The sequence below is a fragment of the Elephantulus edwardii genome, unplaced genomic scaffold (assembly GCF_000299155.1).
Source record: "Elephantulus edwardii isolate Elephantulus edwardi_28Jun2011 unplaced genomic scaffold, EleEdw1.0 scaffold00024, whole genome shotgun sequence".
In the NCBI taxonomy this organism is placed as follows: Eukaryota; Metazoa; Chordata; class Mammalia; order Macroscelidea; family Macroscelididae; genus Elephantulus; species Elephantulus edwardii.
This window is the reverse complement of record NW_006399774.1, coordinates 12,773,498-12,784,947: the sequence shown is the minus strand read 5'-3', so window position 1 is coordinate 12,784,947 and position 11,450 is coordinate 12,773,498. Positions and strand designations below refer to the sequence as shown.

The following is an 11,450-nucleotide window of genomic DNA, read 5'->3' as shown; positions in this document are numbered from 1 at the left end:
CTTGTTTTATGAGAACTCTGCCAAAAAATAAACAGCTGGGTCCTGGAGGAGGTGCAGCCAGGATGCTCCTCGGAGGCAAGGGTGGTGAAGCAGTCTCTCATACTTCAGACATGTTGCTAGGAGAGGCTGTTCCTTGGAGAGGGACATCATGCTTGGACAGGGGGAAAATCAGCAAAAGAGAGGAAGATTCTCAACCAGGGGGATTGATACAGTGACTGCAGCAACGAGCTTGAGTGTGTCAGGGATGGTGAAGACGGTACGAGACAGGGCAGGGCTCAGCTCTGCTGTTCTTAGGGTCGCTGTGGGTTGTATTCGACTCAACAGCTTATTCACAAAGTATCCTACAGAAAAGTTTTCTCCTTTTTTTGGATCAAGTCAAGAAAATGTACTTTACTACATTGCTTGCTACATAGTGAATATTCAAAGAAAAATTTGGGTTTTTTTCCCCTGTAACTGCTGTTCAGATCCTCTCTTGGAGGCAAAGTGATAATGAAGCGCATATTTGGGAAGGGTAAACGTTGTTGGGTTTAAATCCTTTCAAAAGAAGGGTACACAAATACTGTTCTTTGCCACTTAAGATAGCTGGTAATCTCTAAGTCACTTGTAAATTTTCTGTTCATGTCTAACAGTTTGGAATGTTATCTGTTGGCAAAGTGGGGCTGAAATTGGTTGAATTCTCATCTGTGTGCATCGTAACTCTTCGCCACTTTGATTGGTTATAGACAGACCCACAGCTCAAACAGACCCACAGCCCCCGGAGCTCAAACCCTCCGCCAGACAGCCAGCCAAACCCCGATGAAGGTGACCAGCAGCTGCCATGCTGTACGTACCCCCAGACCCCGATTCACTCATGTTTTTCTAGAAGTAAAAGTCAAAGATGTTTTCCTAACTTTATTTTTCTTTTTCTCTTTTAGTCAAAAACACTAAATGTCAATGGTATGGAGACATTCGGGAGGTGTCAATCAGAGGTAAGAGTCATTTGTAAAGCCTTTTTTACCTGCACTGGGAAAGCTCTTTCTCTGCAGTAGGACTCTCCTTTTCTATTCTACTTGAATCTCATTTGGATTGTTTTATTATCAGAGTGAACATTAGTGCCATGAATACAGCAAATTAGCATTAGTTGGGATTATAGATGACAAAAACCTACTGTCACTGAGACAATTCTGGTTCATGGTGACCACTGCGACAGAGCAGAACTGCCCCATTGGGCTTCTGAGGTTATAATTCTATTTGGGGGGCAGACTACCATATCTCTCCGAAGGGGCAGCTGGTGGTTTTGACTTCAAGACTCAGAGGTTAGCAGCCAAGTGTTTTGACCACTGTGTCACTATGCTCTCATATATGATGATAATCAACAATTATAATTGTAATTATAATTTATAATTTTATAATTATAAATTCTAGAGGTCAGGGGGACATTGACAAACTGTGCTGACTTGATCTTTAATATTAATAAAACAGTGATGTGTTCCATGGGGAAAGATTTCCACCACAGTTTTTAAGTGAAACAAATGTACTTTCAGGGTGACATCAAGGAACATCCCCTGTTGGCATCATGTGAGAGTGAAGACAGCACGTGCCAGCTCATTGGTGAGTTTTGAAAACATATTCATCTTTCATAGAAGTGCTTATGACCAGGGTTTTTGGTTTGCAAAACCACAGAACTTTGCCAGGTTTTTGTTTTTCTTTAAGATGTTTTTTAAAGACTGTGAAGAATTAACTCCTTAGCGGCAGGCAGACTCCAGCTTGCTGGAGGAGTGCAGAGCCCAGTAGCAAAGCTCCGACCTCTAACAGATCTCCCGGGTTCCCACAGCATTCTTAGTGGAGCACACAGACCTCCTGGCTACTTAAGTTTACAGTCTGAGAGTGTATTTACATGGTGTCTTCTGATGCTCTTCCTTCTTTGATTGGGAGTGTGAATCCAAGAGCCGGTAAAGCGTGTGTTATTCATGTCACATCCCAGATAACCTGCCGGTCTCCCTTCACAGTTGTGCATGATGCATTTTATTAATATGGAACCTTGACCCGGCTCTATCTGGGTCTAAGGACTCCTGTCTGCTCTAACTGAATCACTGGCTTCTGGCCTCTTTGACTTGCCTGTATAATATGTGTAGGAATATATGACAAGCATTTAGAACAAAAAACGAAGAAGGAACTTGTGAGCTCTTACACCCACTGCATTTGGCTTTAGGAAAGGCTGTCTTGGGAATGGTCTTGTGATGAAACTCTGTCACCAGAACCAGCAGCAGTAGGTTCTTATTGTAGTGAACTGTTGTCATGTCAAGTCCAACCCATAGTGATGCTGGCAGCACAGATTAGGTTAAATGCTCACCTATGAGGCAAAAGGGAGCTCTGTTGGCCTTGTGGTAAGGAGCTGCACTGCCAACCCAAAGTCAAGCAGTTCAAATCCACCAGCTGCTCCGTGGTAGGAAGATGGGCAATCTCCTCCCGTGTGATTTACTGCCTCTGAAACCCCGCTGGAAGGTCAGTTAACTGTTGGTTCTGACTTGATGGTACATAACAGCATAGCAACACTAACCAAAAGGTTGGCAGTTCAAATCCATCCAGAGGCATTTGGGAAGCCATGCCTAGAAATCTGGTTCTGATAGGTCCCAACCTCGCAGACCCTAGAGTGCAGTTCTGCTCCGACTCTTGGAGTGGCTATGAGCTCATCTTGTTCAGACCTAGAGGGGCCATCTGAGCAGAGATGACCACAGGACACAGGGGCCATGCAGTGCTCCCCCTAGTGGCTGGTTAGTGCTGGTGCTGCTACAGAAGCTAAGGGCATTTCCAAGTTGTCTTGAGCAAGTGACTTCCTGTCTTGCTCACAAGTTTCGTTTCTTCAGGAGCTGAAGAGACAAAATAAAATAATCTGTTTCACCCCAGAAATATCCACTCTAGTTATAAAGGCCAACATGCGAAGCTGGTTGTTTATGTCCTGCTTGTTGCCTTCATGGTCCCCAGCAAACAGTAGGCAAGGCTGAAAACAGGAAAGGCGGAGTCTTTGAGGAACCTTGGTGTTGGTGTTTAGAGGCCGGTTGCCCTGGTAACCATGTGGTTGTTTTCATTCAATTTGGTTTTTCTAGGTTAGGATTCACACTCTTCGCTTTCTCAGTTTGTCTGACATTCAAGGTTTTTTTACCTCCAGTGTGATGACACTGTGGCTGGATCTTTCCTTGTCAGTACCTTCAAGTCACCCTGCTCTTGACCTTGTTCCCTCACCTGCAGAAATCAAGAAGCGAAAGAAGACACTTGCCTGGTCCTCTCTCATGCGGAAGCTTTCTCCATCGTCGGATTTTTCTGGAGCATTGGAGCCAGAATTGAAAGCATCACTGTTTGACCAGCCCTTGTCCTCCATCTGTGGAGAGGACCATACACTCCCCAGACCTATCCAGGTAGATGGATATTTTACCCAGAAACCAACCTTCATTTTCTGTCAGATGGGATCTTGATGTCTTCCCATACTAAGCTATTTGGATTGATCTTGAGAGGGTGTTTCCTCTGGGGGGAAAGCCTTCCTGCTGATGAGTGTATATTGGGAGAAAATTAGGTGTTTATGGGATTAAAATGAGTTGACCCTGAGTTAAAAATGATGGTCTCTCTGTAGCTCTCAAACCTCTGGCCTCACAGAATTACCAGTGCTGAAAATTTAGGGCTTCAGAAAAACTCACAGACATTGAGTATAAAATCTATTATTTAAAGTCCTTGAAAGACTTGAGAGAGAGGAAGCCTAAAGTGAGGTGAGAATGAGATTTTTTTTAACCCTCAAAACTTAATTTTATTGAATAAAGATCATTCAGGGTTTACATAAGAATAGATTATAATAGCTGTGAAATCAATAACAGATTGGAAACAAGAAAGTAGTTTATATTTTCACTGTAGGGGAAAAAACCCCTAATTGTTACAGATGCCTTGCAAAGATCTTAAACAAGGTCTAGCCAAGTTTATTGTTCATCGATTTTCTTTTCTTTTTTTAAGGGATGAAAAGTAAGATTAAATGTATATGCTACTGGTCACAACTAACATAATAGCTAAGGGGAAAATCATTAGACAGAAGCATAAATAACAATATAAAAAGATGGATTTTAAAACCTTATTATAGGAGTGTTAGCTATGGTAAGTGGAAAAGATACATTAAGACCAGGAGAATGAGAATTTTTAAATGGGGAAAATGAGAGCTTCAAGAATTTTCCTCCATGTGGAAAAAAAGGCAGGCTGAGAGGCGGTTAACAGTAACCTAGCAAAAGGAAAAACAGACATGAATACCTTCTTTCAGGGACCATCTTAGTGTTTCTGAGAAGAAAACTAACACTTATGGCAAAAACACTTTATAACAAGAATCCATTTATGACAGAGCTCATTTAAATGGGTTACTATTCATGTGTCATTCACTTTCTCCAGCCCACCACAGACGGATTAGCTATGTATCAGTGTAAGTCTTCAAACCAAGGGTAACCATTTCCTGTCCCTACTCCTATCTCCTCAGGACATCCTTGCTGTTCTGTGCCTCAAAGGCCCATCAACTGAAGGAATATTCCGGAAAGCAGCTAACGAGAAAGCCCGCAAAGAGCTTAAAGAGGCGCTCAACGCGGGGGGCAACGTACACTTGGAGGACCGCCCTGTCCACCTGCTGGCCGCAGTCTTCAAGGTAAGCCCACAGCCTTCACATCAGGACAGCTTGTCATCGGCCTCAGAAGTGGAACTCCCCCCAGCGTCACAGGAGGCCCACCCTGGGCTTTAACTCCTTCAGTGAAGCCATTGATCTGTTGATTTATTCGTTCATGATGAATTATATAGACTCAAATCCATATACAGCCACTGAGATCATTCTGACTCAGGATGACCCTCTACCAGGTTTCTCAGGCTATAAACCTTTATGAGGGGGAGAGCGTGGATTTGAACTGCTGGCCTCTCAATTAGCAGCCCAACATTTAGCGCACTAAATCGCTCCAACACTTTACAATAGAGTATAAACAGAACTCCTATGCACTCAGGACCCCCCAAATTCCTGTGATTTGCTTTCTTGAGATACTTAATTGTGGTAGCCTAGAACTGGGTCTGAAACTTCTGCATGATAGATATTACATTGTATTATATGTATGTGTGTTATATTTTATATATTTACTTTTTACAAATATAATTTCTTTCTTTATAATAAATTGCATCCCTATTTCTATGATACAATATTCCATTAGAAAGAGATGTATAAATCTCCCCCAAAATATGAAAGTAAAGTGCCTTTGACAGCCAGCAGCCCCCCAGAGTCCACCTGAAGCCCCTCTGTGTCCATAGCCAGGAAGTTGCTGAGGGGCAGGGGTTAGGGAGGCTCCCAGATGATCAGCTCAAGAAGGAAGGGGCGCAGGCTGTGTGGGAGATGGGCACTGAGCTCCAGAGAGTGGACAAGTGTGAGGGGACAGTGACGTGAGGGGACAGGGCTTGTGTCCCACACACAGGCCTAACGGCACTGCCTCCTCTCCAGGACTTCCTGCGGAGCATCCCTGGAAAGCTGCTGTCCAGCGAGCTGTTTGAGGATTGGATGGACGCCCTGGATGGACCGAATGAGGAGGACAGAATCGAGGCCCTCAAAGAGTAAGTCATCAGCAAGCACCTTCCGAGTCTTGTGAAGTGCTTCACGATTTACACGTCATCAAAAGGTTGACGCTCAGGGAATTGCTAACCTAATTCCACACTAACGCCAGGAAGTAGCCAGCGGAGGTTTAAAGTAAGTGGCTTTGGCCAAGTGGGAGGAAGGACAGCTCCGAAATACAAAGTGAACTTCAAAAATTCACAAATATCTAGAGGACTGGGAATCTAGAAATAGAATTAGTTCAAGAAGATAAAGGCATAGGAATGGGCTGATCAGCAGAGAGCTGTGTCTGGGGATGTCCTTGACCTCTGGAGGATGTTTATTCCATAAATGCCATGTAAATGCTGCCGTGCAGGGGTCAGTTCTCCCACGCCGGCTGCCTTACGGCCCAGCAGTGCAGGGTGAACCGACCTGGCCAGATGATTACTCAACCAAATGATGGTCAATTCCTAAAGACAAACCAGGGAGCTCAGTGCGGGCCCTGCCACATCACTGAAGATCTGGGTACAGAGAGAGGACTTTGTGGTTGTCGTGTGATTATAAAGGCCCAGCTCTCAGGCCTCAGACCCCTGCGGTTGACCAGTTGCATCTCACGTCCACTGCCACTGAAAGTGTCTGAATGGGTATTACACAACAGGGCTTGGGAAATCAGCAGCTTCCTCATTTTCCAGGAAGCTGTCTTTGAACAGAAACCTCTGAACTAAAACCCTGAGCCCCCTTTCAAGCCTCTCCTTCCTGCCTCTTGCCAGGGTTGCAGGCAGACTTCCCCGACCCAACCTCGTGCTGCTCAAACACTTGGCGTCCGTGCTGTATCTCATCAGCAAGAACTCAGGCACCAACAAGATGGACCCGAGCAACCTGGCTATCTGCATCGGGCCCAACGTGCTGGCCCTGGAGAACGACCGGAGCCTGTCATTGGAGGCCCAGAAGGACCTGAACAACAAGGTTAGTTCACGTTTACAAAGATCTCACCGTCTGTTGCAAAAGCCACACCATGGAACACTTCTGCATTCTTCCAACTGGATCTCAGTCCTGGAGGGGCTGGGACACAAACGCAGAACGCTTGTATCAGAGTCCCACTCTCTCACCACGGTGCTGTTGGCCACTGGTGTGGAGTCAGCCCCCAAGTTAGGGCCACCACTCAGCACCCATGGAAGGGCATGCTGCCCAGGCCCGTGTCCAGGCCTTTCTTCCTAGTCTCTGCCTGGAAGGTTAATGAAACCTATTCAGGATCATCGCCCACTCCAGCCTCCTCTGATAGCGGGTGGTGGTGGCACCTGAGTGTACTGACCAGAAATCAGGCTCACCTCTCGATTGGAAGATGCAAAGTTCTACCACTGACCTGCCCATGGCCACCCCCTTATCACAAGCATTTGATGGAAACAAATAGGCATAAACCCACATCCTCTGTCGTCCTCTAAATGGAAGGCATGGGCACTAGATTGTTTTAATTGTGTGTATCTGTGGATCACACTGCCAATAACAACTATGATTGTTAGTAACTGTCTCCTTAAGTGAAAATTTTAGTAAAAGGCTAGAGAGAGAAAGAGAGACAAAGAGAGAAAATCCATGTTGCAAAAACAGTAAAAACAAAACTATAACATCCTTTATGTGTTTGAAAAGTAATTTCCTAATAAATCATGAAATTTTATGTACAAAATATAGATTAAAGTTCACAATGTATACTAGCAATTTCTGCACTTTTCAAGTCTTCAAGTCTCTTTCTGGCACTTCCCTGGTAGTTGACTCCCATTGTAGTCCGAGGAGAAGGACTTCATGCTTTGCAAGGTAGAGGGTCAAAGAGAGATGCTTAGCGGGCTGGAGCAGCAGGTCTGCAGCAGTGGGCTTGGGCACAGCAAAGGCTACGAGACTGGTGCGGGACTGGTCAGGGTTTTGTGCTGTTGTTCTTCGGGTCACAGCAAGTTGGAGCCAACACAAGACACCCAACTATACCACAGCCCCTTCTTCTCCACTCACTGCCCTCCAAAACCCCTAAGAAACAATCTCCCAGCTTAGTGTTTGCTCCCCTCACAGGTCAAGATGCTGGTGGAATTCCTCATCGAGAACTGCCTTGAAGTCTTCGGGGAGAACGTCCCCGCGCCTTCCAGCGTCACTTCGGATGACTCCCTGGAGCACACGGACAGCTCAGGTAAGGCCGTGTCACCTGTGATCAGGGTCTCATAGCTGAGAACAGCCCTGGGGTGTGGCTGGGCAAGCACTCTACCAGCATCCCCACAGGGCGGTCCTTCAAGTGGAAAACTAGCCAGCCTTTCCTGCAGCGCCTGCTGCAACTCCTGACTACATCCTGCTCCTTCCCGCTTAGATGGGACTAACTGCTTGAAACAAACAAACAGGCGTGGCTATGAGTCCACGCAAAGTGACCCAATCAGACAGAGAAAAGAAGGGAAAAAAACCCCTATTATCCTTAAGTTGGTTTTTACTCATACTGCCTGTGTGGGACATGGAGAAGGTTCTCAAAGGCGTGATCTTTAAGGAGCAGACCCTCAAGTCTTTTCTCTCTCAGACCAGTTGGTGGGGCTGACCTCTCAACCTTTCACTCAGCAGCCGTGTGCTTACCCACTGGGCCATTACGGCTCCTTGACCAACTGCTGGACGTACTGACTAGCCTTTCCCCAGAGGTGGTGCTGTCCACAGGGGAATTGTGCTGAACAAAGCTGGCATCCAGTGGTTCGAATCCACCAGCTGCCCTGAGGGGAAGGATGGGCTGTCTCCTCCCAGCTTGTCGGGATTCACAGCCTCTGAGAAGCCACTGCAGGAGCTGCAGTGAGTCCATTCCAGGTCAACAGCAGTGAGGCTGAGTTTTCTTTATAGGTTTGGAGTAGGAAGCCTTTGTGCCCGCTTTAGTAGAACATGGGTCTGAAAACATGGACCTGTGGATCCACTGTCAAGTTTACGATCAATACATTTCAGTGACATTTGTTCTCATTACTCACTTGCTCTCTCTCTCTCTCTCTCTTCTCTCCCCTCCCCTCTCCCACCTCCCCTCTCCTCTTCTTCCCTCCCCTTTTCTCTCCTATCCTCCACTCTACTCCCCTTCCTTCCCCTCCCCTCTCCTTTCCCCTTTTCTCCTCTCTCCTCTCCTCTCCTCTCCTCTTTTTTCTCCTCTCTTCTCCTCTCCTCTCCTCTCCCCTCCCCTCTCCTCATACTTCTCATTTGAATCTCAAAATTTTGGGTTTAGAAAGAACTCTGTATGCATGTGGTACAGTTCTTGTCATGTTGTTGTTGACTGCCATTGAGTTGAGCACAACTCATAGCGACCCCAGGAACAAAAGGCCTGAAATCGTTCTATAACTATCAATATTTCTCAAAGTTCATAGTTTCCAGAGGCATGTTGTTTAGGCAGTGGGCGCCACAACTGCTTCCAAGCAAACCCACAAGTGGCTCTGCCAAACTGTTTGTACATCATTGGCCTGAACACGGTCAATTGCACTGAAGTCTATTTCTAACGGAAACCAGACAGAGAACTGACCTATGTCTTACCTTCCCCCAGACGTGTCGACTCTGCAGAACGACTCGGCCTATGAAAGTACAGACCCTGAGGCAGAGGCCAGCAGTGTCACCAGCTCCCCGAGCAGCCAGCCCACCGAGACAGAGGCCAACACGGACAACAGCGGGCCACCATCCCCATGTGAGTCAGGCCTGAAGCCGCGGCCCATCCCCAGCACCGTGGCCCGGCTGAAGACCTCCCTTAGCCAGGCGGACAGGAGGCACTCGGAACCCAGCATGTCCTCCTCGCGAGCGTACCTGGAGAGCCGCATGACCAGCCACAAACTCACAAAGAGCGAAGACAACTTCCCCATGACCCAGACAGGTGCTGGCTTTGGAAAGGAGGACACAGATGACCTATTTCCGGAGGAGGTCTTCCCTGGCCTAGAAGGTCAACCCAAAAGACCAGAGGACCTCAAGCCCAAGAGCGTGACCCCAGGGCCTGGCTTCCCTCGGGCACTGGTGGCCAAGGCCATGTTCAGTGCCTCCTGGAGTGGCTCCTCTGACAGTATCCCCAGGGCCTCTCCTTCCAGTCCCAGTCCCCAAAGGAATTTCTTCACCAGACACCAATCCTTCATTGCAAAGACTGAGAAGACCACGGCCAAGGCCAGCCGAGAAATCAAGAAGCACTCCCTGTCCTTCTCCTGGGCCCCTCACAAAGCGTCCGGCTCCAGGGCTGAGAGGCACAAAGGCTTTCCTAGAGACCAGGGGAAGCCCTTGAGGAAAGAGAGCCAGCTTGCTGGCCGCATAGTCCAGGAGAGCTGGTCTGAAGCCCACAGCCAGCCAGCTCGGGACTCCAGCTCCAGGGCCTGTGGGCTCTCAGTGGACGATGTGTTCCAGCATGTGGACCAGAGAGTCCCTGGAAGCCCACCCTCTTATGAGGAGGCTGTTCAATGTCAGGCATTCGAACTTGCTGACTACAAGAACCAGACCGTCGGAAATATGAGGGCCAGAATGCTCAGTCTAGACTCCGTGCGCCCAGCCCTCCGGCCTTCTCGCCAGGAGGAGGGCTCCACAAACACAGGCAGTCACGGGCCCTTGACCAGGCAGAGACCTTCTCCTTTGACGGGAAGCTGGGAACAGAGTGGGACTATGTGTGTGAATGTGGAATCAGGAGAGGCGGTGGCTGTACCAGGCAGATCTGCCCTTCATCGCCTGAGAACTGAGTCAGAGACCCTACCCAAGACCAAAAAGGACTACCTACTACGACGGTGCAGCCAGCCGGTCTTCGAGGTTGGCCAGCTCCAATATACCAGAGAATCTTACATTTAGGAAGGCAGGCCTGCCACCAGAACAGAGCTCACAGGACTTCTGTAAATACCTGTGAGCATACAGAACTTCTTTCAGGTCGTTTTCAAATTAAAGTCAATCATAAGCTGCTATAGACAAGGATACTGCAAGGGTGGAGTCTATGTGCACCTGAACTTGTGCAATATGTAACACATGTAGAAAATGTAACAAATGTATAGAATGTGTCATACACAAGGCATTGTGAACTTAACCATGTATCTGTGTTTGTTTGTGTGCTTAAGGTAAACTAAATTGTTGATTTTTGCCTTCCAGGGCACTTTTTTTACCAGAGTTTAAAAAGACTATTTTCTTCTTTTTATGTTGCATCAAATGTATGTCATTTTTCATATGTTCTCTAAAATCCATTTGGGGGAAAAATGTCTAAATCTCTTTTAGAAGCTGATGGTAACATGTAGATTTCTTATCATTACAGTATAAAATACGAAAGTGAAATCAGGAAGCTAGAGTTTTATGCTGGCAGTTTTTGATGTCATGAAAAATACCAGTAAGAGAAGAATCATGAAATTTTTCATCACTAAAATATATTCAAAATATACTCAATCCTTAACTTAAATTTGAAAATGTGGCTTTATTAGTGAAAATGCATACATTATTATCAAACCACTGTAGCACTGTTGAGTTCCTCTGTAGTTCTGCGTGGTCTTACCCAACAGTGTGATGGTAAACATTATGTGCGCGCTGGGGTCGTGTGAAGCTTCAGTGTTATGTCACTACAATAAACAGTCTTCCTTATTTGAAAGCACAAATGTTCCTTTTTCACTGATCTTATGCCTTCTCCTTAGTTAACAGAAATTCATCAGCAACTTCGTTCACACATTTCTTCATTCCATGAGCATTTATAGAGTCTGTGCTCCTTGTTTGAGGTCTCCAGTAAGACTGGGAATCTTGTGGATTGTGAAATACAATTTCTATTCTTCTGAAATTTGGAAAAACCACTTTAAAAATATTCATTTTACATGGTGCAACCCCTGTGGAAAGCAGTATGGCGCTTTCTCAAAAAGTTGCAAATAGAGATACCATTTGACCCAGCAATTCCACTACTGGG

At 46.5% G+C, this 11,450-nt stretch overlaps 1 protein-coding gene across 1 annotated transcript; it reads left to right on the top strand.

Annotated features, from left to right (window-relative positions):
• Nucleotides 1–795: 795 nt before the first annotated feature.
• On the top strand, nucleotides 796–10,366 carry TAGAP (T-cell activation RhoGTPase activating protein). Its single transcript, XM_006882766.1, has 9 exons — nucleotides 796–822; nucleotides 915–968; nucleotides 1,524–1,590; nucleotides 3,229–3,395; nucleotides 4,487–4,648; nucleotides 5,480–5,589; nucleotides 6,337–6,532; nucleotides 7,622–7,736; nucleotides 9,099–10,366. The coding sequence occupies exons 1-9, from the start codon at nucleotides 796–798 to the stop codon at nucleotides 10,364–10,366; spliced, it is 2,166 nt and encodes a 721-aa protein (XP_006882828.1).
• Nucleotides 10,367–11,450: the final 1,084 nt, after the last annotated feature.

Coding starts and splice junctions, on each gene's coding strand:
- TAGAP (XM_006882766.1), top strand. CDS start 796: ATGAAGGTGACCAGCAGCTGCCATGCT. Junction 5,590..6,336: donor AGAATCGAGGCCCTCAAAGA/GTAAGTCATCAG, acceptor GCCTCTTGCCAG/GGTTGCAGGCAGACTTCCCC. Junction 6,533..7,621: donor AGAAGGACCTGAACAACAAG/GTTAGTTCACGT, acceptor CTCCCCTCACAG/GTCAAGATGCTGGTGGAATT.